This window comes from Mercurialis annua, linkage group LG3 (genome assembly GCF_937616625.2).
Source record: "Mercurialis annua linkage group LG3, ddMerAnnu1.2, whole genome shotgun sequence".
In the NCBI taxonomy this organism is placed as follows: Eukaryota; Viridiplantae; Streptophyta; class Magnoliopsida; order Malpighiales; family Euphorbiaceae; genus Mercurialis; species Mercurialis annua.
In genome coordinates, this window is record NC_065572.1 from 3357801 (window position 1) to 3385561 (window position 27761).

The 27761-nt window shown below is 30.8% G+C and overlaps 4 protein-coding genes and 4 non-coding genes across 8 annotated transcripts; 2 read left to right on the forward strand and 6 right to left on the reverse strand.

Moving 5' to 3' along the window:
* Positions 1-1549: 1549 nt before the first annotated feature.
* LOC126674539 (40S ribosomal protein S24-1) lies at positions 1550-4531 on the reverse strand. Its single transcript, XM_050369000.2, has 5 exons — positions 4347-4531; positions 2702-2743; positions 2174-2344; positions 1849-1935; positions 1550-1754 (listed from the first exon to the last, which is right to left on the reverse strand). The coding sequence occupies exons 1-5, from the start codon at positions 4416-4418 to the stop codon at positions 1713-1715; spliced, it is 414 nt and encodes a 137-aa protein (XP_050224957.1). The 5' UTR covers positions 4419-4531; the 3' UTR covers positions 1550-1712.
* Positions 2990-3080, reverse strand: LOC126675965 (small nucleolar RNA SNORD24). Its single transcript, XR_007640145.1, has one exon. It is a non-coding gene; the product is annotated as a small nucleolar RNA SNORD24 (small nucleolar RNA).
* Positions 3295-3384, reverse strand: LOC126675964 (small nucleolar RNA SNORD24). Its single transcript, XR_007640144.1, has one exon. It is a non-coding gene; the product is annotated as a small nucleolar RNA SNORD24 (small nucleolar RNA).
* On the reverse strand, positions 3792-3881 carry LOC126675966 (small nucleolar RNA SNORD24). Its single transcript, XR_007640146.1, has one exon. It is a non-coding gene; the product is annotated as a small nucleolar RNA SNORD24 (small nucleolar RNA).
* LOC126675963 (small nucleolar RNA SNORD24) lies at positions 4040-4129 on the reverse strand. Its single transcript, XR_007640143.1, has one exon. It is a non-coding gene; the product is annotated as a small nucleolar RNA SNORD24 (small nucleolar RNA).
* Positions 4532-6212: 1681 nt separating the features above from the next.
* LOC126674560 (uncharacterized) lies at positions 6213-10219 on the forward strand. Its single transcript, XM_050369027.2, has 6 exons — positions 6213-6967; positions 7364-7466; positions 8743-8798; positions 8897-9061; positions 9760-9873; positions 9956-10219. The coding sequence occupies exons 1-6, from the start codon at positions 6323-6325 to the stop codon at positions 10046-10048; spliced, it is 1176 nt and encodes a 391-aa protein (XP_050224984.1). The 5' UTR covers positions 6213-6322; the 3' UTR covers positions 10049-10219.
* A 4023-nt stretch (positions 10220-14242) lies between these two features.
* Positions 14243-18363, reverse strand: LOC126673256 (probable serine/threonine-protein kinase WNK9). Its single transcript, XM_050367335.2, is given in 9 exon segments — positions 14243-14603; positions 15167-15270; positions 15272-16163; positions 16257-16704; positions 16806-16963; positions 17053-17273; positions 17373-17600; positions 17738-17775; positions 17873-18363. Coding segments are annotated over 9 exon segments (2178 nt in total). The 5' UTR covers positions 17954-18363; the 3' UTR covers positions 14243-14595.
* A 7682-nt stretch (positions 18364-26045) lies between these two features.
* On the forward strand, positions 26046-26687 carry LOC126674479 (uncharacterized). The gene has a single exon (XM_050368925.2). The coding sequence runs from the start codon at positions 26163-26165 to the stop codon at positions 26541-26543; it is 381 nt and encodes a 126-aa protein (XP_050224882.1). The 5' UTR covers positions 26046-26162; the 3' UTR covers positions 26544-26687.
* The last annotated feature ends 1074 nt before the right edge of the window (positions 26688-27761 follow it).

Genomic DNA, 27761 nt, shown 5'->3' on the forward strand with positions numbered 1-27761 from the left:
GTTGTTTAATTTTGAAATAATCTAGTAAAATAATTCATTTCAATTCTTTTTAAAATTTATAATTGTAAAATAATTTATAAAATTATTATTATTTATTTAGCAGTTCTATCTTCCTGTTATATGCATATTTGTGCATTATATACTAGCCTACCTCTCTAGTACATCCAGCGATTGGAAATTAAATTTATCATGCTGATTTTTTTTCAAACATTAATGAATTATTATTTATGAAATAAGTAGAATGTGATAATTTTCGCATTAATAGTATATTTAATAATTTGAGAGTATTATTGATTTGTGCCTAAATTTTGTATATAAGAAGAAAAAAGCGTTTTCCAATTAAAAAAATTGAAATATCAGGATAAAGAATTATGGACAGTATTAGTGGAAGAATAACTGGATAGTAATCCTAATCAAATATAAATAAAAATAGCAAAAACATAATTTTTATCAGAATCATTCAAAGATGTGTATTATCGTGAATTAATGTTCAATGTTCCATTTTAAAAACGAATATCCAAATTCAGAAAAGAAGTTATTCATTTAACATTTACAAAAAGTATTGTGATTGTAAATGGTAACATTGCCAGCAGACAGCTATGAAATTGGAAAATGAAATAAGATATCGCTAAAAAGAGGAAAAACTGATCCGCCGAGGGAAAAATATAGTAAAATATTTAAAATTATGTATGTGTGTGCAATAGAATAGGCAAAAATCGAAACTAAACAGAAGTAAAATAAAATTTGTTTCATTTAATATATAAAATTTGAAATTTGTTACAATTAGATCAATATGTAATATATTTATGAATTAAGCGTAGCAAATGCTCTTGGTCATGAAACGGCTATGTCATTGTGTGCGTGTGTGTGTATATATATATAGTATCTTGATGATTTGAAAGTAGAACTTTCTAAAAACACAGTTTTAATTGATTTTTCATTTTGAACTTCTAATAATGATCCATTTTACCATTTTTCACAGCTTAAAAAAACACAAGTATAATAATTTTTTACAAAATTATCTTCTCTTACTGTTATACCCATATAAACGGTGGCCGCTCTCCAATCAACTCTTATCAATGAATAATGTATGAAATTCAATCATTTGATATAGAAAAAAAACTCCAACATGAAATGAAAAACAAAATTAGATATTATATTGCTTCAAGCAAAGAGATTCATGCCAACTTCAAACTCTTCCGCATCCACAAACAAAGAACCCATCCTTATTCAACAAACTACCTCCATCTCGTTAGTCTAAAACACAGTCAAGGTGTCCTTATATGAAGGACGTGGTGATGTCAAAGTAACATATTAAACAAACAAAAAACACGCTACCTTGACAATATAATATTATATGAATTAAGCAAAAGATAATTGAGAGATCCTACTCAATTAATAGAAACATACAAGTTCATTATATAAAAACAAGATTATATGAACCTGAATTGTGGTCCTGCCGTATAGATCTTGACGAATGTGTACGAACCATAACAGAAACATCAATGGGAAAATTGATCGACTGAAATAACTTCTAATGTATTCAAAATTGTTTCTTCAAAGTGCTCAAACTTATATTAATTCAAATAAGTTATAACATCAACATCCACACTGGCGAGAAAAAATAACATTCAAAATTACCTAAATGCTAAACAACTATAACCAAAAACCGCATCTGCTGAAAATGAGACCAAGATAACATACTTGAATAATCACTTCTTCTTTCCTGCCTTGGCCGCATCACCAGCCTTAGTCTGCATCAATTACAGATATTTATCATGTCATAAAGCTTGTAGGAGCAAGAATTAGAAGTCAGCATAAAGAAACAGAAAAAAAAAATTAGCTTACCTTCTTTACTCCGCGAATCTTCTTGGACCTATTCTTCCTCTCCTTCATTTGTTTCCTGGATTTCTCTACCTTAGTATCCAATCCATTCTGTACAAAGGGAAGGCACAAGTTTAGCAACCAAGCAATAGAATCATCTATAACTATAGAAAAGTTTTTGCTACAACAGATACATCACAGAACCCTCATATAAAAATGATTTGCACAATACAAGTAAACTGTGGAGCTTATGTGAGGGGTTTAATCGCATAGGCAAGATATTTCCAAGTAAATATGAAACTAGTCAAACTCAAGAAAAACTAAAGCTTATTACATATTGAAAACTTACCCTGATGAGTCTATATTTGGGCTCGAACTTCTTGGCATTGTCAACTGAATCATAAATCAAACCGAAACCAGTGGACTTCCCACCACCAAAGTGGGTCCTAAACTTGAATACAAAAATTGCATTCGGATCTTTCACCTCATACAAGTTTGCAAGCTTATCTTTCAGCTCTGCCTGAATAACAAAAAAATATGTAACTACAAAAGTAATTCAGCAGTGAATAGATAATATATAAGCAATTCCCATTTAAGAATCAAAATAAGCACATCACAAACATAATCCACACAATCTTGACCTTTTCGTGAAACAACAGACACCATTAGAGAATAAATACTTCGAAATGCCAATTAACTTAGTTCTAGAGTTTGAAGTTCAAAACTCAACCATGAATACCTATTACACTTAACACAAGAGGAAAAATTCAGTACAATTGACATTGAGTGTTTATAAATTTGTTTGTAGTGGCATGTCTTAAAACAAGATAATATTACAAAGATAATGCGACATAAAGTATGAAAAACAAGGATATACCTTGGAAACATTGGCTCTTCCAGGGTGAAGAACATCAATTATCTGCATTACAAAAACAGAAAATCAACATCAAACATAACGACATAATGAAAATCAAAGTACAATAACAGACTTAAGGTACCACCCGGATACAGCTAACGTCAACTTTGCATTAATTTATTGTTTGAAAAAAAAAATTAACCCCCCCTAATCACAACATGTATAGTGTAAATCAAACAATTCAAAAAAGTTGTATAAATAAGGATAAAAAAATTAATACATTTAACAGTACCAATTACATTAAACACTGGCCTCAGAGATCTTGGTGGATAAGATGTCATCAACTGGGTTCTATAAAAGAACCATCAAGAGTAGCAAATATGTACTCGCATCACTGGCCCAACAAAAAATATTAAAACAAACCAAAAAAGCAAGTCTACAAAAGTTTTTTCCCACCCACTAACAGCTAAACAGCCATCTTTCATTAAGTTATTGTTTGAAACCGCTTTTAATATTCCCTAATTCATATGGGAGGTTGATAAATCAAACAATTCAAAAATGTTGTAAATTAAAACAAGAACCAAAATTTAAGACAACTAATTACAGTAAGAACTGGCCTCAGAGATCTTGGTGGACAAGATGTCATCAACTGGGTTCTCTAAAGAACCATCAAGAGTAGCAAATATTTACTTGCATCACTGGCCCGAAACCAAATATTAAACAAAAGAAAAACACCTAAGTCAATAACAGAATTTTCTCACCCTCATACAGCTAAAACACCCTACTTTATTGAGTTAGTGTTCAACAACGCTATTAATATTGCAAAGTTCACACCAGGATGTGGATGAATCAAACAATTCAAGTTCATTGTATAAATAAGGATAAATCAAGAACTAAAATTTAACAATACCTATTACCTATGTAGCACGGACACACATACAAGGAAACATGACACTTTGACACAAAAGTAGCGAAATGATGTTAGTTTAAGGTTTTCTAAGTTACAAATGAAGTTGCGTGTCCAAAACACCATGTTTCAAAAGCATTTTCAAAACAGAAAATGTTGATAAAATGAAGTGTTGGTGCTACTTAGCCTATTAAGTTAAGAATTGGCCTCAGAGATCTTGGTGGATAAAATGTCATCAACTTGGTTCTCTAATGAACCATCAAGAGTAGCAAATATTTACTCGCATCACCCGCCAAACACAAAATATCATACCAAAGAAAATGACCAAGTCTATAACAGTTTTCTCTCACCCGCATACAGCTAACACGCCCCATTTCATTAAGTTATTAATTAAAAATTGCTTCAAACATAACCTAATTCAAAAACAATAAATAAAATTTACATTAAGAAGTGGCCTCAGAGATCTTGGTGGATAAGATATCATCAACTGGATTCTCTAAAGAACCATCAAGAGTAGCAAATATATCCTCACATCACTGGCCCAGACGCCAAATATTCAACCAAAATTAATCATACAAAATATATTAATTGATAATTTTTAAAACTATCAACATATACATCACTTAAAATCCTCATATTCTATTCATTCATCAATTTAAAGATCTAATACTTATTAAAGCTCTAACATAATTCATCAATCTTGTAAAATGAAGAACAATGTAACTCAAAATAATAATTAAAATTGCATGCTGAGCTTACAAATTGCTTCCTAGAGAGTAGACGATTGGTCATGAACTTCCTGGTACGGATAGTGACTGCCTTGTCCGCCATTGTTCTTGAGCTTAACAAACCTTTAAATCGCCGGGAGATCGATTTCTTTGTTCGGAGGCAGCGAAGACAAGCAGCAGCTCAACGAGAGGGCAGTGCAGATATAAAACCCTAGATTTTATAGCATTTTAATTTAGGGTTTCCTTACTGTATTTAAATTTTGGACTATCGTTGCCCTAGCTAGGCTTATTTTCGGCCCAGTTAATTATTTGGACTTGGATAATGAGCTATTTGCCGTGGCCCATAGAAACAATATGATTTAATTCCTTATATGTCCTTACAGTTTATCATAGTATAAAAGCTTAATCACAAAAAAAAATCCACCTTCTAGTCCTTTTTCAGTTGCACCCTGACATTGCAATTTTGTCAGCTGCACCCTAGTTCGCATCTTTGAGTTTCAATTCCACCCTTAAAATCAAATTAGACTCTTTTTCACTCGGAAAAAATTCATAAAAACCCTTATAAAGTACTCGTTTTAACTCTTTTGCACACAAAAGGTTAAAAATAAATGACTTATTTAAATTTTTTTCAAATGAAAAAGAGACCAGTTTAGTATTTAAGATTGGAATTGAAAACTAAAAATGCGAATTAGGGTGTAACTGATAAAATTGCTACGTCATGGTGCATTTGAAAAGGGCTAAAAAGTGGGGTTTTTTTGTGTGATTAAGCCTAGCATAAATCTAGTCCCTTTCGTTTCTAACTTTGGCTGCTTTACAATATATTTTTTTGTCAAAGATAGTCTATTTTAATTGTTAGTGGGGGTTAGCAGGAGTTAATGTTACACATTTTTTAAATAGACACAATGTCTGTGAGTGTTGAAAATCGAACCCTCAACCTCATACACATATCATTAGAGTTTAGTCAACTGGGTCAAACCTTTAAATATTGCTTTACAATATTCATTCTTTTACTGTTACTCATGAGTGTAGACATATTAAATAACTTTTTGATAACTACAATCACTAATAACATTAAATACATATTTTCTAATTAATCTTAATTCAAAATAATTAGTCTTAATTATTTTTATTTAAATCAGATATAGTATTACATTTGACAAAATTATTTATATAATTATATCCACCAAATTATTCATGCATAAAATCAATAAAACTGTTAAAGTTTATATAGTGATTCTTTTCACATTTGAAAGTGTAGATTAAATAGTGAATCACGTGTAAAATTTCGATCCATTACATTAAAACACTTAAAGTATTAGCTCAATATTTAACTTGTGATGTGAATAAATATTTTCGTAAAATTTAAATGGACTTACTATTTGAATGATAATTTTTTTAATGTCATCTCAATATATCATTTTAAATTAAAATTATAAAAATGAAATTTCAGATACTCATTTTGCACTAAGCTTAAATTATAATTGGGAATGAAATTTCCATGAGTGAAAATTTGAAATACAAATTACATTAGAACTAAACTTTTTAACGGTAGAGGTTGGAGTTCATATTATCCCAGTCTTAACGAGTGTTTTTGTAGTAGAACCAATAATCCGGTCTTCAAATTTGTATTTCAAAATCATATAAGTTAAAAGTTAGATCATAGAATGTATTATCTCGAAGTTAAAGAATTCTTAAGTTGTAGTATACTACAAATGCTCGATTTATTTGACTATGAGACACAATTTTAAGGATTTAATTGATCAAAAAGTTAAAAACAACTTATTTGATTTCGGAACACAATTTGAAGGACGGGATTGATTCTTTTTCATTGAGAATCCCTCTATGAAAATGACAAATCAAGACGAGATGAGGTTCAAATTCAATCTCAAATAATCAAAATCCATTTTCAATTCCCCACCAGAAGAAAAGAAACCCATTAAAATATCTCCTTAATTCCTTCGTAAAGATTCAATCTTTTTTCACGAAACATCTCAAAATATTAATCCGATGGCAACAGCCGCTTCTCTGCTCCAATCAACTCCATTGAAATGGAAGCAAACGCTCCCTTTAAATCAACCACCGCCACCTCGCCAGCTTTTCTTCAACCCTCTCAAACCCATTATTACAAAACATTCCATCAACCCGACAATCAAATCTCAAAACTTAACTAAACTAACTGCCAAGTGTTCTTTAACCAACAACAATGTCCGAATTTCCACTTCATCACCAAGCCCATTTGAGACACTTTACAATACCGTTATAAAAGCCGTTAACTTGCTGAAGAAGCCAGCAGTTGCCGCCATTTTAATTGGGGTTTTACTAATGTACGATCCCAACTCTGCATTTGCCGCGTCTGGTGGAAGAATGGGCGGAAAATCTTTTTCGCGTTCTTCGTCTTCTTCGTCGTCTTCGAGAAGCTATTCTGTGCCCAGGGGTTCGAGTTCAGGGTTTTCGTACTCTGTGCCGTATTATGCGCCGTCCCCGTTCGGTGGCGGTGGGGTTTATATGGGTCCTGCTGTGGGTGCTGGGTCTAGTGTGTTCTTTATTTTGGCTGGTTTTGCTGCTTTTGTGTTGGTTTCAGGGTTTCTTTCTGATAGGACTGATGGCGGGGTTCTTACTGCTACTGATAAAACTACTGTTCTTAAGCTTCAGGTATTGGTTGTTACTGTAAAAACTTGAATTTTTTTATTGTTTACTGGCTATTTAAGCAGGCTGTTTATGATTCTTGAGGCATAATTTGGCTTTTAAAGTTGTTATGAATGAGTTATATGTCCATTATTGCTTATAATACTGTATTGGAACCATGTGAGTTAAAGGACTATTGCCGGTATATGCTGAAAATGAGGAATGTGAACTGCATTACATGGATAAGCAAATGAAATTGTAATGGGTGACAAGTTCCGGTAATTTGGAAGTTTGAGAAGGAATGCATGGTGGATTATGAAAAGTTATGCATGGCGGATAGATGCTTTTCTCATTGTTCATTCTAAGAAAGTTTCTTTGCTTTGTTACTGTTATATGAACTTTTTTTACTCTTTCGTTTCTTAGGTTGGGTTGTTGGGCATGGGAAGGACTCTTCAAAGAGACCTCAATCGAATTGCAGAAGTTGCAGATACATCATCATCAGAGGGTTTGAGCTATGTTCTGACAGGTACTACTTTCTTTAAGAATAGAAATGAAACTTAGTTCATTCAGTGGTCATCCGTAATTAGGATATCAGTGAGATTCTATTAAGAATCCTGGTTCTTTTGTACTTCATTTTTTTTGTGTCAGCTGCTTTAAGTTTTATGGTTTGGATATATGAGCCACATAGTGCTTAAAGATAAACGTATAAAGGACACGGCCTTTACTTTCTGAACAGCTGCACTTACTGAATTTATTAGGAGCATTGCACTTTTGATTATTTTGTTGACAACTTGTTACTCGGCGAAGGAAGCTAGTTTTGCTGCCAAGTGTTTTCAGGGTAACTGAAAATCACTACTGAGAGGTGAAAGAATATAGTGCTTTGTTTCTTTTTGATTGATGATTTTAAGTTGGCAGGGACTAAGGAATTTGTTTTAATGTTTGTGAGAGGTAAATGATAACATAAAAAGGCAGTTATATTAGAAACTAGTACCTTTTTGTTTGATTTAAAGCTTAGGATGGAGCAGAATAGTGCAATTTTGGTAGGATAGAAGTTTCTTATTAAGATTCATTCCCAAAATTTCCTTTTATTGGACTTATGATGGGTCATTTGACTTATCTTTTGTTGGGTTCACTTCGGCTACATAGTTATTTTTAGAATTGAAACATTTAGTGGGAGATGAGAGGGAGACATGGTGTTTAATTGTCTGTTCTACCTTCTGAATTTTATTTCTCGGTAGGGGTGTTCAAATATGGGTTATGTAAACCATGAACTCTGAATAGGATAGCATTTGTAGTGTAATATTGATCATTCGAAAGATTTTTTAATTTTGGCTCACTATAAAATGAGCTCTTCAAAATTTATAACCCACATAACCCAAGTTATACACCCCTATTTCTCGTTGTAAGCAATGGATCATTATTATGACAAGCATAATGGACAACACTTATTGCATTCTTCTTGAGCCTTTCCTCAACACAATGCTAGTTTACTCTTTAAACAATGAGTTGGAATTAGTAGCTTTCAATTCATTTCATTCTACTTGGAGTTCATGTATCCTAGTAACGTAATTTCTGTTTGTGCACTTCATTTATGTTCTGTTTGTAAGCTGCCCTAACAATTTTCAGATAGAGCATAATGTTATTATGGTATCTTAAAGCAATTTTCTTGAGTCCATGTTTAAAGAATGAATCGGCATAGAGTACAAAAACCAATAGCTTTTCTATCAATCAAACCAGTCGCAAAAAAGACACCGATGTGCTGTCTAACTAGCATTGCTCATGCTACATTTGTTTGGTTTCAGAAACGTCACTAGCTTTGCTCCGGCATCCTGATTATTGCATCTCTGGTTATTCATATGTAAGTTAAGGACTATCTCCTAAAATACTTTTCTAGTTCATCGGTGGATTTTCTGATTAAGCACATTTCTGCATTCTCTAATATTTGCATGTGTACAGGTGGATCTGAAGCGAAGCATGGAGGATGGTGAGAAACGTTTCAATCAACTTTCTATTGAAGAGAGGGGTAAATTTGACGAGGAAACACTTGTAAATGTGAACAACATTAAGAAGCAAAGTACAAAAAGCAGAAGAGCTAGTGGATTTAATAATGAATACATAGTGGTAAGCTTTCATCTGCGAAGTTGCACCCTTTTTTTATAATTGATATAGCTAATACTCAAGACTTTATGTATGTTTGCCTATCTTTAACTTCGGGGCTTTGATATCTTGTTGAAGCATATATTAAAGTAAGATAATGCTGTATTTGAAAACAAGCTAAAGTTTTTTTTGTTGAAATTAAGCAAACTTTAACAATGAGTTTGAAAAACAAGCCAATTTCAAAAACAAACAAACAAACAAACAAACCAAGTTTTAGATGAGGGTATTTAGCTTTCCAAGAATGGGGTGGAAATTACTCTAGAAAATTAGTTCATAGTTTTTCTGTTATGGAATCAACTCTATTTAGTACGATCATGCCCCTCTGGAATTGATTGGGTCAGATAGAAAGGGATCTGGATTAATCAATGAAACTCCGATGTGAAACAACACTTCACTGTTACTTTGTTTGAGGTGAATGTGTTCACCATGAAATTTTGTGCTATAAACTGATCATGCTCCTACATGAATGTAATTCTTAGATATCTGCTGCATAAAATGCAGATTTTTTTTTAAAAGATTGCAGCAAAAATTTAGATTTGTGCTTAATGTTTCAGGTAGTTCAAATTATTGGCTGATGCTAGGATTGGTTACGTGAGAACTAGAACTATAGTATAACTTACTGATTGCCTTTGAACTTGAATATGCAATGTTGCAATTATCAGATAACAATCTTAGTGGCTGCTGAAGGAGTACATAAACTACCAAGCATCAATGGTGGTGGAGACCTAAAGGAAGCATTGCAAAAACTTGGTTCCATCCCTAGCAGCAAAATACTTGTAAGTCAAGAAATATTGGTGGAACTGTAACTCATAGGCTGTGTATATTTAATGACATGGATCTCTTTTGATTATTTTGCAGGCAGTTGAGGTGTTATGGACCCCTCAAAATGAAAATGATACTTTAACAGAACGTGAACTACTTGAAGATTATGCACTTCTGAGGCCTCTATAAAAGGTTTAACGACGTAAGTTCACTTTCCCGATTTTTAGAAGTCAATCAAAAGCCATTTGTATATAATAAGATAGTCCATGGTATATAATATTTATCTTCTACTGGATAGACGGCATAATACTGTAATGAATTGCTGAGTTTGCATATAGAAAAGCTGGTTGTCTATGCCAATGCATTCCTTTTCTAGCATGTTATTGGTAGATACTAACATTTACATAGATGATAAGTGTGAAGGTTTTGCAATAGTAGTCTCTTATAGATGGCACTCACTGAAGTTGGTTTATTTTTCTAATTTTATAGGAAATGTTGTTGGATGTAAAACTCAATTTTGTTCAGAATCCTACATTATCATTTTAAGCATGAGATTATACAAATATGAGATTGTCTTTGCAATAACGTAAGCTGATTGGATTGGACTGGATTGTATATTTGTCTTGTTTTAGTTGGCCTGGATAACTGTATAGTACTTGTAGTGGCACAATGAAGAATTCTGGGGTAATATACTCCGACAGTCCCTCAACTTCCTTCTCTATCTTCTTATAGTCCTCTTTCTTTAATTTGTAACAAAAAAAATCATCAACTTTGACTTTGTTGCACCAAAAAGAATTTACCATTACCTTGTCTCTATTTTATCAATTTTAGGTGGCGAGGCGATGAGTTTGACACCTATATGAATAACTAAAATCTTTTTCGTTATATATAATGTCATGACACCTACTAAGACCATGTGACGCCACATTGATTGATGTCACATTCGACTCTTAATATGTGACATGATGTTGTGGATTAAATAAATAGTTTTGTTATTCATGTATGCATTCAGCTCTTTACAACGTCGTTTGAAATAAACAAAAATGGAATCAAACTAACAACATAAGTTTTGGAGCAAAAATATTAAAGTTGAAGAATTTTAGTCCTGCAAACTAAAAACAAGAATTATAGTAATGAAGTTGATAGACTGTCAATGCAAATTACCCCAGAATCCTGATGATTGTTCTAAAGTGAAGGAATTTTGTAGTATCATTGACATTGATTAACCATGAGTCCGAATCAAATTGTAAAGTCAGCTGATTTTATGTCTAACTTTGATTTCAAACTACTGTCAGACAACAACTTGTGCAATTAGTTGGTATCTCAAATTTGGAAAGTCAGATTTAGCAAGGGGAAAGACACTCCATTTTAGGTCTTAGCTCAAATAAATTATGAATATGCTCCCAAGACCAGGCCTGTCAGTGTGAATACAATCTTAGGCCCTCTTTCGATGAGTAGGTCGAAATAAGAATTTTTTTAAATAGAATTGTCATGACCTGTTGGATTTTATCTTAACAGTTCTAACAACAATAACGAACAACTAATCCCTTAATTGTATTCCCAGTAGTATAGAGCTGTGATTTTATGTAGTTAGCTACAACTACATTCTGTGATGTGAATTCAGTTTGAACCGAATTGATTTTTTTTTTTAATCGTAGCTAAGCGACTTTTATAAGGATTTAAAATCATTTGGTTCGATTGATTTTTTGATTCGGTTTGTGCCAAATATCAAGTAAAATGTTTACTTTCAAAACCGAATCAAATATATAGATTTGATTTTTGGTTATTCGGTTTGGTTTGGTTTGATTTTTGCTCAATCGTAGCTAGAGCTAGAGCTGGTGTTAGGTTTCATATTCTAGAAGATGCATGAAGTTCTAGCAATTTCTATTCATGTCCTGTCTTCCAACTAGTTTGGCATTGCTATATATTAGCTTGATGGGCAAATCTAGTTAAGAATATATAAATATATGATAAGGGGTTGACTTATACTTTTGTGAAAGTATTGTCTTTTTTTATGCATTTGGAATTAGGCCTAACAGTTGCCACTTTCTTCTTGTATGATGCTAACTTGCATTGCTAAAGCAATCTTATTGTTTTTGTTTTGTTGCAATGAAGTGGAGATATGGCCACTAGTAGTAGCAAGATTTCCTGAAATCAAAAGTCTTGAACTTTTTTTGTTTGTATTTTTATAAGAGTTTACTTGGAACCATAATTAGGGTTTACTTTGTGACACATTGAAGAACTTTTACATGCTGTTTATGGTCAATATTTTTCTTTTTTAATATTCATTTGATGAGAGGGAGAATTTAACCCCACGACTTTAGCAAAATGTTGCCCGATCCAGATAGCATTTAAGTTATAGCTCATTGGTTGCTTATGGTCAAGATTACTACAAAAACTCATGACAAAAAGTGTCTTCCACTAACAAAGCTATCTCTATCCTTATCTTCAACATCAAAGAATGTTTCTATCCCTTCATTCTTAAAAAAACAAAACAGTTTATGAAAAGGGTTGAAGTGGGTTTAATACCTTGAATAAAGAAATTGTCTTATCAATGGCTGTTTTGAGTGGGATTCTAAGCTTTCTTTAAGTCTTGATATTGAGCATGAGAATGTTGATCTTTCAAATTTTTAAATGCCCTTTCGGAAAAGTTGTTGGTACTTGGGAATATTACTTATCTAGGTGTGTAACTTGCTTTCTAGAAAGGAAACCATATTCTTATGATTCCACTTATTTTAGTTAGAGCCTTTTGATTTGTTGATAGTTAGTTGTGTGCATTCGATTCAAATAAAACTGAACTTATTGTATAAGAATTTTAAACATTCCTAATCGAATCAATTGATTCGGCTGATTTTTCCAGTTTAAATCGGTCTTTTAGTTTTGTTGAAAATCAAAAGTTTGTTATATTTTCAAACGAATTGAAACTTTCAATTTGGTTCGATTATCTAGTTCGGTTTAGGTTTATGCACACCTCTAATCTTTTACTACAAATTGATTTAAGGAAAAATAATATTTTCCATCCTCATCATGATCACATTATTGGTATGAGAAAGCTTACACATAGACATATCCATGTGTATACAAAAGGGAAGCTTGTCAATCATTAAAAGTTACCCTCTCTCTCTAAACCAACTCCCTTACCTACCCATTAACCATTGAAGTTAATCCCATTTTTATGCAATATTTTTCACTATAACTCATTAAACTTAAATACAAATGATTATCTCTTGTGACTCAACTACCTTCTACTATCATACACATTATCATGAAGCATGATGTTTTTTTATAAATATGCATGCTTAGTGTTAGTGGTGAATCTTGTTGTTATTTTTCTTTGTCCATTTCTTGGTAACTTATCCGAAAAACCTTCCCCAAAATAAACAATTTTAATACTAATCCATCCACCAAAATCATTTGTAAATTATGGGGCTCATAATCAAAATTACTTTTTGTATTTTGTCTATTCCTTTTATTAATTTGATTTTGTAAAATATTAAGTTTCAATATAAGAATTTATGTTCAATTTTCATATTCATGGAAAATAATTAAAAAAATATTTTAGACCTTATAATAGGACATTTGACTCTACAAGATAAACATTAATAATGGAGTAATCTCCCCCACTCCCACATGGTTGGCAAATTTATTAGTAGAGCCATGTGTTTAGCCAACTTGAAACATTGCCCATCCACAGAAGTTTCCTCATGTAGAATCACTATTAATTACTCCTTTATTACCTTATGATAATGCCACTTTAAACTTTAGAGTTAGATCATGAACCTTTTTTTTTTGTAAGGTGAGCAATGGTTTGATTTTTCGATTCGATAATAAAATAAATTCAATCATGTTATAAACCGAATCAAACTGCAGAAACTAACGAAATCAATTGATTAAATTTAATTTTAAATAATTTAATATTTTTAATTGATTAGATTCGATTTTTTTATTTCGATTACATCTCATTGGAGTTTGGTGGACCATGTATTATTGATGGAACTATAGTAGCCAACCCATGTTCTGATTAGATGAATATGCATAAAACGATAATGCAACTGTGGGCCATTTTCATTTATTTGCCAAGAATGTGTGGGCTCTACCTCAGTTGGCAATAAACTTAGCTAGCTTGGCAAAAGTCAAGAAAATCTCTTTATGAAATCGACTCGAAAAATTTGAATCAAACACAAGTTGTTTGAATTTCATCTCGGATCGAGCTCGAATATCATTAAAAAAACTCATAAAACTCGTGAACCTAAACAAACCTTTTAAACACATAACCTTATAATTTATTTTCTACTATATTAGTTTTTATATTTCTAAATTTAAATATATTCTTAATTGGCCGAATTCCATACTTTATAGTTTATAGTGAAAAACAAAACATACATCAAATAAAATTCTTTTTCAATAATTATTTGTTTTTTTATTAAACTCGACTTGAGATCGAGTAGTTCGGATGTCGTTCGAACTCGACCTGAACTTTGAAAATTTGAGCTCATTCGAGTTCGAGCTTGAACTTTTGTAACATGCTCAAGCTCGAGTTCGGAGTAATTCCAACTTGGCTCATACTCGGTTCATTTACCCCTTAGCTATGCTGATGTGCCACAATTGTACCAAGTGATGTAGATGTGCATGTAAAAACAATAATATAATTATCAAACAAAAAGGACATTTAGTGCTCTGGTCTTTACAAACTTTAAGATGAGTAGGATATGCACATGAACTCCAATTCAATCAACTCATACACCTGCAAACCATCAATCATTGCACCTTTATTCATACTTTTCGGTACTTCAAAGTTCAAATAATGTCAGTATAAAATGAGTAAATATATTTTCTTTACTTGACCAACTCACTACATCACAGTATCTAATATATAACCCTCAAATGATCCTTTGCATGCAAACCTATCGAGTCTTCGGAATTTCATTTCCAAATATAACTCCCGAAACTCGAAAACTTTATATTTATAACCTAGTAAAATCTTTCATTTTGCCGCTATCCGTTTCAGCGTTTCCATTCGGTTTCCGTACAACATAGCTTAACATTACCTTGTACAATAATTTACTATTTAAGCAAAGTGGGTAATGTACATAAACACTCAAAAACTACACTTAAGATTCTACATGCCTCAAGACTTCGCATCACTCAAATAATGACCTATGCCAAATCACCAAATTGTTGTATGTTCTTGTTTTGGTTGCTAATCCTTCTCACAGAGATGCACTGATGATGATATAACCTCTATAATGAGTATAATGATCTCATAAAAGAATGAAAAGAAAAATAATTATCAAAAACTGTTCTTACACATTTTATACATCAACAGCATCAACTGGTAGGGATGTTGTCCTGTGAAGTGAGTGTGGAACCAATGATCCAATGTAAAAACTCTTGGCAGTGATTTTGGCTCTTGGAGATTCCTTTGTCGCCTCGCAATTTCGGTCCCTTCGAGTGTCCGAATTGGGGCAGCTAATGGCATCAGTGTTTAAATTTAGACCAGAAAGTTTGTCATGTGCAAATGAAACCCCATTACTTAGTTTGTCATCCGAGTTTCTTGAAGTCGAAGATTTTGATACAAAATCCACTTGTTGATCTCTAAGTTCCCTCAACTCAATCTGGTACTTTGCTTTGAGCCATCTCAATTCTTGCTGCACTTTGCTCTCATTGCTCTCTGAAAGGTCATTAAGTAGCAAAGGAAGTTTACTAAAAGAACCAGAACCTCTTAAGTGCTGAATTGAATCTCTTCCATAAGATTGAATGTCATTTTCTATCTTTATATTGTTCTCATCCTGTGTTGAGATTGATTGATCAAACTTTTCGTATTCCTCATCGGAATGGCTTCGTCCAGAGCCGACAGGAGTAAGTTCACGGCTTTCGTGTTGGTCCCAAATTTCCGGATAACGCGAGCAGTCTGAATGGCTCAACCGATTTGGAGCAAGTTCAATCAAGTGTTGGTCAGATTCATCGGCAGCCTGGAATGTGATCTCTTCAAATCGGCCATGCATAGAAGCACATCCATTTCTACAACATGGATTGTTTGATAGAAATTCCATTAGAGAACCATTCGAGGTTCGAGCAGAAGCACAATTGTCACAGAGGGTTTGATTTGCAAAACGAGGTGTTTCCTCGATGCCTGGTCCTGACTGCCATTCTGGTACTAAGGAAACAATCTCCTCATCAATCATGTCTGCAATTTTAGTTACGTCTTGATCAGTAATATCGAGTTCAGCAACCATTTCAGTGGCCACGCTTAATGCTGTGTCCATTTCAATGTCAAATGGGAAATAAATATTTCGGATTCGACCTACAAGAAGATAATAAAGCACCAGATTTAACATTCACAAGGGAAAACATAAAAACTAGCAATTCACAGAAAGAAGAAAGGAATGTAGCTAACCGTCTTTATCCGCAATCCGCAGTCTCAAAAAGATTCCACCATCATCTCTTCTCTTCCCTTTTATACTTATGTCGAGATTTGCAGAATGTTCATCATCGTGATGCTCGAAAAGTTCAATTCCGCTTTGTTCAAACTCAACTGGTTGATATTCCAATTCATTTTGGGCTTCATAACCATAGCTATACGTATTTGAGTATGCGTTACTATAGGGATAAGTGTCCTGATGAAGTTCATAGAAAGGTTGCCTTATTAGAGGATGACCCATACTATCAACTTCTTCCCTGTAGTCTAAAGATTTAAGATTAGGTTCACAGTCATCAATTTGTAGAAAAGGGTCATTCAACAATTCCCAAGCTGAGAGCCTAAGTGACACAGTTGCCAAGCATTTCTCCACAAATTGTCTAACTTCTGGATTCTTCACTTTGTATAAGGCATCCGGTTTTCTACCCTACAAAGATGAAGTGGGTAAATCAAATCTTTCATCTTTTTCGCGGCTCTGTTAGCACGGGAGTGAGCGAGAGTGAGTGAGTGAGAGAGAGTAGGCCTTACAGATATTACTTTCTTGTAGATTTGAGCAGGATGATTACATTCGCTATATGGATACTCGAAAGTGACCATTTCTAGTATGCACATCCCAAATGAATAAACATCGACCAATTCGTTATAGGCCTCTTCATACACTTCTGGGGCCATAAATTCTGGTGTCCCTGAAGAAATTAAAAGCGAAAAGTGAGCATAATAGTGCTACTATGAAGAGAGATTTAATTGGATTATTAACTAAGTCAGCCAAGCATACCAACACAATGAGCGGCATGAGATTTCCGAAGGATCGCGGCGAGGCCAAGATCTCCAATCTTCACTTCCCCTTGGTTTCCATTGATAAAAATGTTATCACATTTTAGATCTCTGTGAATCACAGGAGGATCATGGCTATGGAGATAAAGAAGTCCACTCAAGATCTGTCTACACCAATGCTTCACAGCTCTAATGTTAACTCTCTTGTGCTTTATCCTGTATCTGTAAAAACCAAAAAAGGCAATAGAACACACTTATGATTAATGACACAAAAAAATGAACTTAAACTGAAAATTTCCACTAGATTATGACAATTCTTACTGTCTCAAAGTCCCAGAAGTGAACATTTCAGTGACAAAATTGATGTTTCTATTGGCTGTATCAACCCAAGAAGTATAAAATTTCATAATGTTCTTATGCTTTAATGTCTTTAGTAAATGAATCTCACAGTAAAGTCTCTCAAGATCTTCAGGACTTTGTAAGAAATCAAACAGCTTGACTTGATTCCAAGCAACTTCAATCCCCTCATACTCATCAAATGCTCTATAACTGCCTCAAATTCAAAACACACCCACCAAATTATTTCTCAAAACTCATACAAAAATCCAATCTTTTCCCCAAATCATCAAATGGGCATGCATCAAATTCAATAAAAAAATTAATTTAGTAAAATTTAGATCACATACACTGTCTTTGAAGCTCCTTTTCCAAGAACTTCATTGTACTGCAAAAATTAATGAAATTAACCAAAATCAAACTCAAACAGCTAAAAATTAAAGAAAATAAAACCAATTTAAGTGCTTAAAATATGTAATTTATACTCTGCCATATCTTCCAGTTGGATCAACTTCAACAAACTCAGAGTAATCTGGCTCAAGATCAAGATGTGAAAAACCATTCATTTCTGCAATGCTTTTAATCTATAGTTTAGCAAAAATTCTTGAAAGAATTTTAAATTTTTTAAACCCCCACTTATCTCTGACAAACTACAAGAGAAATCAGAAATGTAATAGCAAAAAAGATATGATATTTTTATTTTCTTTTGAACTACTTTTATGTAGTGAGAGAAAGGGATGAAAAAGGATGAATTATTGTTTTATTTTCCATGAAAAAAGCTAGAGAGAGAAAGTAAAGAAGACAAAAAGGAGGTGTCTTTGTAACTCTTTTGTGTGATAATTATTACCACATTTTTTAGAGAGAGAAAGGGTTTTAGAGAGAGAAAGGGATAAATAAATTAGATGGAAAGTTTAGTTACAGAGCCACCCACCCCATGAAAATGTTAGAGAGATGAGATGAGTTGGCCATTTTATTCTCTTCTTCCTCTAAAAAATGCTTGATTATGGCCTGCAATTTTGTATTTTAAGTTTTTTAAATTTTTTAGCTTCATTTTGGGGCCTACTTCATAATTTGACACTTCAATTTGTGGATGATGTTTATTAATTATGGAAAAAATATCTTAGCTATCTCCTATTATTACATTGTGACATTTAATATTTACCATTTATTGTATTTTTTTTATTTTTACTAACTAAATTTAAAATACTAAAATTATTCAAGATGAAATAATTTATGTGATTTTTTTTTTAAATATATAGTATAATCTAATTATACATATTTATAAAAAAAGGTGAGAAATAGGTGGAGTACAACCATTATAGGTGATATTAATTAGTATTTAGAAAATAGAAAATGGTAATTTTTGGTTCACTTTAGGAAATTATTAATCCAAAATTAAACTCCAAAATTCCATAATCCAGCAATTTTTTATTTCTTAATATCAATGAGGTGTCATTTTATCCAAAATTAAACTTCAAAATGCTACCCTCAAACAAATTTATTTATTTTTATTTCCTTATATCAATGAGCTTCCATTTTGGTGATTTAGCAATATTAAAATTGTCTTACAAAATTATGAAATTGAGAGCCATAACAGGCATAACTCATTTTCACTATTAAAAAATCAATTTTTTTCTATTCGAATATTTTGATTTTTTTTCTCCTTTTACAACATTAGGGAAAAACATAAGTATTTAAATCTCCTGCCAATGATAATAAAATTTGTTCAGAGATGTTATTATGTTTTGTCTTCTTTTAAAATGGTTATATTAATTTGTACAGAAATATATAAATGTTAGGTAATGCACAAAATAAAATTCAGTTTGCTGTCATGGTCAACTTGTTTAATGTTTCTTCAATTTTTTTTATTGTTTAAAAAAAAATGGTGAAATCTCCTTTCTAACAGCGTAGAATGATTTATTTTAGTTTTTTTTTTATAAAAATTACATGAAATAACTATCTTATTTTTTTTACGGAAATTTAAAATCGTCAAGGAAAAAGATGAAAAATTCATTGGAAAACTCAACTTTTATTCATAATTGAAGGTTTGGATCTTGTTATTACCTTATTAATTAGACTTTGTTCAGTTTATAGGGGGTTTTCTTTAAAAGAACAAGTATGTAGTAAATATATTTAAGTAAATCTATATCCCAATGTGAGTAAAATTAGGCTATTTCTTAAAACATTGTATCTTAGGTGTAAACATAGTGGATACTTAATTTAAAACAAGTAATAAGAGAAAATAGTTTTAAATGATCAAATAATTATGAAAATGTAAATCATCAAATAATATAGGGATTTTTTTTCAAAACTATCTAGAAAAAATATTTACAAAAATAATGAGCACAAATTTAAAAAAGTTGAGATACTAAAAAAATACACTAAACAAACACTAAAACATACATTAAAACACCAAAAAAATTGCAAAAAAAAAAATCAACCAGTTAAACATCGAAAATAATTTATAAATAAAAATAAAAATAAAGTAATTAGAATGTTTTAAAAAATTCACAGTATTTTTAAAAATAAATTTTAAAAGATATTAAATAGTGTATTTTTTTAATAAAATAAACCTCTTGAAAATAAAAATAGAGATAAAAAAATATACGTAGCTTTATTTATTTTGTTTGTTCTCATTTTAATATAATGGACGTTGAATTTTAAATAATACAATTATTGAAAAGTTGGAACTTTTTGAGTCTTCAAAAGACAATTCAACACATAAATGAGAGCCTAATGTTGATTGAACTCATCATCAAGGAGTCGACATCCTTCTTAAAAAAATCAATAATCCATGCTACCGCATTCCTTTATATATATTAATTAATTTATAAATGGAAAAAAAAAACCATTTATGTCTCTAAAATTTAACTCGAGGATCAAGTATGCCCTCAACGTCCAAAAATGTTCAAATATACTCCTAACGTCTTAAAAAGTGAACAAATAGGTCTCCTAATTGATAACTAAGCCCCTAACGTCTTATTTATAAGTCAAATTCGGAGCATGGTTGTTCATTTTTTAAGACGTTAAGGACATATTTAAACCTTTCTATATGTTAGGAGCTCATTTGATTCTATAGACGAACTTTAAATGCATATTGGCTCTTTTTCTTTTATAAATTTATTAATATTAGAATTTAAAATAAATATATAATTGAAAAAGTTATCATATATTACCAATAATAAAAATATCAGGTGTTAATGTAGATGTTTAATATTTCCACGTTAAAAGTGAAAGTTCAAATGTGAGTGAAGGTTTGAACGCAAAACATTACTCGTATGGAAGAAAACTCCACTCTTAGACCACACAATCTAACCTATCTCAAATGGTATAAGCGCTAAGCACCAAATCATTAGGTCGTGGGTTTCGATTTCTTCCACAAGCACTCCCCCTCTCCAAATTATATAAAAAAAGACCACACAATCTAACTGAATAATTAAATTTTAAAACAAAACATAATTGATAAAGTTATCAAATTTTTTTTGATGTTGTATAAAATTGGCTTAATTAGTACTATAAAAGTTCAATATTTTAAAATAAATTGTGTTTATATATATTAATTTCTTAGATATTTTGATTAATGCATTTGCCCCCTCAAATATCACGGCTCCATCACATCAAGTATTAGAAATTCGAAAATTGATGCTTATTTTTGGCTTTTTCATTTTATCAATTCATATATAAATAAAGTAGTACGGTATTGTAATAAAAATCTGGGCCTAAAGACAAAGAAGAGAAAAACAATCACATGTCGCTTAGAATGCGTACAAAATTAACAAAATAGCCCACCGGCCACGTGTCAACGTATGGAGGTTAGGGCACAGTCATTAGAACATGGACTTCATCCATCACATGCATGCACACTTTATATCAAAACTCTTCAAATTTAAATGGAATATATATGATTCAAACACCAACGATAATTTTTTAAGGTTTAAAGTCATCTATATATCAAAGTTCTTTTGGGTGAAATTAATTCTAACTAAGCTTTTTAAAAATATTAATTTTATTGATACATTTTACAGGTTTGGTTTTGCATTTTTTAGGACATTATACATTTTTTATTTCTGTAGTTTATCACCTTAATTATGGTCCTTATATAACTTATAAGCTTCATTTATTGCAATAGGCAAATCCACCAACTTTCTAATAACCTTTTAAACATGTTAAACATGCAAATTTGATTAATATTTTTTCTTTACTTTCTAAAATGCAGATTAATCAAAACGTAGAGGCAAAAATGATATATTCTTTGAGTTCATCAAATCCACAATGTAATACTTTTGAATTCATCAAATCTCATTAAATCGAATATAAAACAGTTTCATTTATAAAAAAATTCGGAATAATTCAAAAACTAAACCCAATGATCTGACATGAAACAGATAACATGTTGTCTGATTTGCAGATCTTATTTATTTTTATAATCTCTCGTATTTAGACCGACTCTGACATATTATTTTGACACCAATTGTAAAGTTCATCTACATTTTTCATAAACTAATCGAAGTATCATTTTTTTAATGTGGGATTTGATGTAACAACTTACCTCAAAATTATTACGCTAAACTGAAACATTAAGACAATAATATACATGCATATAGATAGGGGGCGAAATCAGCTCATGGGGCGCCCTTCGGCCAGGGAGGTGTCTATGACCGACGCTCTTAACAAGGGTTGCCGCCTATGGTTCCTATTCGCAAAATTGGGACTTCGAGGAAATAGCAAAATGGTATGTCATTTTATCTATTTTTTTAAGAAAAAAACAAATACGAACGATCAAATAAAAACCTTCTAAATAAAATTTTCAATTCTGCCACTACAAATAAGGACGAAATAATAAAATGAGCACATATCTCTTCTTAGTTCTTAGAAGATTAATTAATAAATAATTAAAGGCATCAAAATCTCAGTTCTCCTCGTTTGACTTGGTGTTTAAATAATTCTAAAAAAGATAGTAAAAGAAGAGTAGAATTTCCTTGGTTTGACTAGCTGTCGTTAACGTTGATGCAGTGATGCCATATGCATTAAGGTAAAAAATATACCAATAATATGACTTAATTTACCACTTAATATAGTGCCACCACCAAACACCCAATCTCACTACTTAATTTGGATGCTTAATACCAAAGTTGATAATAATTAACTCTTAGATTATGACATGTACCTATTCTACGTTTTTAATAAATCACCATAGAATATCTCTCTACATCTTAATATTATTAATAAAAAGATCATGCTTATATATTGATTTATTTTTCAAAACTCCCATAATATTGTGTTAAATAAAAACCAATCAGCATGAAACTTCTTGCTATTCTTTCGAGCAAAAGATCAGTCTGATTCTTAAATTTATAATTTGAAATTGAATAGATTATTTTCGATCATATATTGATCAATTAATGATAAAACCAAAAGCTCTATCCTCCATCGATCGAAGGGATGGAAAGGTAGAGGCCTTTGGTCTCTCTCCTAATCAAGAATTAGAATCTCATAATCACTAGCCGATATGCTTTCTCTCATGTTTTTTTTCATTCATATATCCTAAGCATAGAGGAACCACACTGATTAATCTCGAATTTGGTGGTTAAACTATTATGGTGATATTTTCTATTTTTAAACCCGTTAAAAATATAATTATACACTATGAACAAGACAATAACTATACTTCAATTTTATCTTTAACAGATATAGAAATAAAAATTATTATTTTTAATTAATCTAAAAATAAAAGATATTGTTCTCAGTTGATCAAAATGGCCGATAGTGAATTATTAATTGATTCTAAATCAGAAACTTGAAAACCAAAATGACCCTTTATTCCTATTTTTCATGTACGATTTTGAATTCTAGTACTTAAAATAAAAAAAATACGTGTTATAATTTTATTTTATCTTTTTATTCATGACTCCACTTTTAATTAATTGTAATTTTTGGATAGTAGAACTTTAGAAACTATAGTTTATGCTATTAAACTCGTACATGGGTGAAAGGAATTTTTCTATTTTTTTTTTCTATTTTTTATAGATAAAAACTCATAACTTGGTTAATACCTTTTTTTAAAAGAGATGTTAGGACCACAGAATAAATGTTGAAATGATTTAGATGAAATATAGGCTTATGATAATTTTGATGAAACTGAAACACATGGACTGTTTGGAAGCTGGGTGGATTTTTCACATGTATGCTGTATGTAATAATCCTATCTGAAAACTAAATGTAATACTATAAAAGGAATAACCCATTTTCATTTTCAGGTCCATAAACTATACCTATTTTGTTTATCTGGTCCTTAAACTATTATTTGTCTTTATCTGGTCCTTCAACTAAGTAAAAACGCATTTTTAAATCCTTGAATGATAAAAAGCGACGTTGTTTCGTTATTTTCAAAAATGCAAATTGATATCCTCAACGGCGTCGTTTTTGGCAGTTAGAGATTGGAAAATGGTTTTTCACTAAGTTGAAGGATCAGATAAGAACAAAAAATAGTTTAAGGACCATATAAATAAAATATGTATAGTTTAAGGACCTGGAAATTGATTTTTCCTATATAAAATATCAATTTGCCTAACATAACAATCTTTTAGATTTTGTTTAACTTATTTAAGGCTTTAATCATCAACCTAAACTCCTATAATTATATGCCCTCTAGGCTCTAACCACCACTAATAAGAATACATATATGTTTTGGCTGAGAAAAACTTTTTTAATTTTTTTTATTGTTAGTATATGTCAAATTCAATGTCAAAGACCATAATCTAATTATTATTTTCATTTCAAAAAAAAAATATTATTTTGAATCATCGAAGCCCAATCTCTCAGGCCTCAACCCAAATCTTATAGCCCAACGAAATCCACTTGGAATATTTTGTCTTTGTTCAATTCTTTCTCTATGCAATTCACATAACCTAAAGTTTTTTTCAATTCATTGTTTGTAGGTCGATAGCCTATGCAAGCTTCACAAATTATGATAAAATTCTCATTTAATATGAATACAGTTGTGTATAGATTCGAACTCGAAACTTTGAATAGTCTCACAAAATGATAATTCCACTAAAATCACTCTTTTTAATTTTTATTTACAGTCAAATCCTCTCAAATTATTTTATTGTGTTTGATTTTATCAACACAGTCATTATTTAAAAAATAATACTAATAAGTATAGCTAATAAATTTTAAAAAATGGTTAGAATCAATAAAACAAAATACATTTGGAATTGAATTGTTATACTTATCAAAAAGGCCCTGATTAAATACTTAAATATTAAGTTCAAACTTATCCCACTTCCACCGATTCCGTTTGAATTTTAACAAACAAAAGAATACATTTTATTTAAATAGCCAATTAAAAAATTCAGAATACATTTTAGACTTTTTTTTTCGTAATGATCAATAAAACAAACAGTTAAATTTAGTAACGCGTTAGAATATATGATATGTACACAATTAGAGTTAATTTCTAATTTTCATTCATTTGGCCCGGCCTCCTATTTGAACTATACAATAAAAAGCTTTCAGATTGTGATGGATGATATTGCATTCAGCTTGCAATCTAATGACGTCAACAAAATAAATTCTTTAATAAATTTATCCAGATGATAACTCCATTGCAATTTTATCCAAACAAATTCCAATCAATTTAATTGTATAAATAAGTAAAATACCTGTAATTTTTTAATGACAACAAAGTTTGTAGAATTAAGTTAACCAACACATAAGCATGATTTTTGCCTGTTCGATTCATGGGAACAGAATCTATGAAAACAAGATCATAGTAATATCTATTAAATTTTATGTTAAAAATATATTAATTAAAAAAACAAGTCAAAAACATCAATGAGGAAGCAACTTAAATTTAATTGAGGGAGGGGGTGGAAAGATTCAAACCCTCTGCTAATGACATTCATGGAAGTATTATATAATGATTATGTGTGATTCATTCATATTTACTAGATGTAAAGAAGAAAATGTTGTTTATTTTAAATGCATTAAAGTTAAACAGGAAATATTTCATTAATTTGGTCGAACAATTGTATTTATGTCGATTATATTCATGCAATAAATAAAAAAACAATGATAATTGATTGAAATAAAATAGTTAATCTTTTAACTTATTTTTATGATAAATTAATTAATAATTTGAAAAACCATAATAATAAAAGAACGTAAGGGGCAGCTAATTGATCAAAATTATTAGATTAATTGATCAAAGTTTGGACTAATGGATAATAAAAAAATAAGTTCAGGTGACTAATCAATATTAAAAAATTAATTTGATACGCGTATGTAAGTTAATGAGACAAACAAATAAAATACTACTAATAAAATCGTTGAATATCCTCTACTTTTCATAGCAAATCAAACTAAAACTGGCCAATAAGTGGCTGAGCCACATGTATTACAAGGGGGCATTTGCCCCTTTAAGTTTTTTAAAAATACATTTTCTGTGTATTAGTTTTAATTTTAATAAATTATCTAAAAAATACTATATATTATTGGTTTCTTAAATTTTAAATAAATTTCAATTTTACAAATTATCCAACATAATTTACCCCTTTAAATTTTAATTATTGGCTACACCCTGAACCAATTGGACATGAAAGTGCCACACACGATGACGATATAATTATAATACATAAGAAATTACAAAGTCTATGATACCTCTAAAATAAAGCATAATCAACCATTAGGAACTAACATCCGCTACATATCTCCACCAAATTCTCTTCATAAAACTCTTTCAAAACAAGAAAAACAAACCAAATAAAATTTAAAATGACTCTAGCTGTCATCAGCGAACAAACTTTGATCGAGTTCGTCGAAGATTCAAATGCGTTCGACATTTGTGTTAAAGAAAACTTTAAATTGCTCGATGTGGACGGGGACGGAGTGATCTCAAGAGACGAGCTTTACAATGGATTTTATAAGCTAATGTCGTTAGAAACGAAACAAGAAATTCATAATCTTTACGACGCGATTTTGGAGAGATTCGATGAACATAGAAATGGAAGTATTGATGAAGAAGGGTTTAGGTGTTTGATGAAGGAACTTATGCTTGCAATGGCTCGTGGGATCGGTAATTTTCCAATTCTAATGGTTCTTGATACACAAAGCATGATGATGAAGGCTGTTGAATATGAGCTTAGCAAGAATTAAAATTTTGTTTTTTGATAGGATTTTCTTTAGGTTTTAGCAATATTGATCTTTATTTTGTATTGAATCTTGATCTTGCTTTTTTTCTTTTTGTTTGTGATAAAAATCGAATTCTTGATCTTGCTAATATAATATGCTGATCGTGTACTTGTTTTTGTTCCTTTATTTTTTGTATAGATAACACTATGTTTTTTCTATTTTGCCGAATTTTATATTCGCTACTAGAATTTCTCGGGTCATGGCGGATTTTTAAATCAGAAATAATATTTCCCCGACGGTTCCAAGATGGAATTGTTTCCCCGAGAATATGTCATCGGGAAAAAAATTCCAATGCATTTATTGAGTAGATAGCTAGAGAAAAATCGCTAAATATAACCCGTTGAGAAAGAACGACACATTATAATAATGTTTTGATAGATTAAAAGTTGTGGGAACCATAGTTCAACACATTCATTAATCAATTATCTAAATCTAAAAAATTGTATTCGGAACTCTTTTTCCATTAGACTTTTGTGATGAAGTGAAAAATATAATTTGAGATAACAAAGTCGGTAATATTATTTGTATCGAATTAAAACAAAATAAAAAACATTTATAAGGTTTAAGAAGTAAATCTAATCGAAACATGAAAAACAATAAAAACTAAATCCAACACGAATAGGAGATTTTTTTTAAATTATAGCATAATAAAGACCCGAAAAATGTCTTAGATAATATATTTTGGATTTGGAAATATGCTGCTTACGAAAAATCCCATAATTACGGTTAAGATCAGAATTATATTCAATTTAATATATTTACGGCCCTTGTAATTTCAACCAATAAAAAAGTATGGCTTTCGGAAGATTATTGCTCGGTAATCGGTATCATATGGTTTAATAAAGTAGTAATTTATTTGGAATCACTTATTGGATGGCTAAGGCGTTTCTAAGCATTAAGATGTTGTGGGTTCGAATCACGCCTCGGTAACTAACAAACTAACAATTGAGACTCTAAAGAGTCAATTACCATCTTTGACAAAAAAAAATTATTTAATTTAAGGCAGCTTAATCTTCATATATTAAGGGGACTTTATTCTGAATTCTTGTCTGCAGAACAATTGTTGGCTCACTACGAATTGTTAAAGTAGATTTAATTAACTTGAAATTAATTAATTAAAAAAAGTTGAATGAAAGAAAAGGCATCCGTAATAATGATTAATGGACATGAAAGCTATTAGTG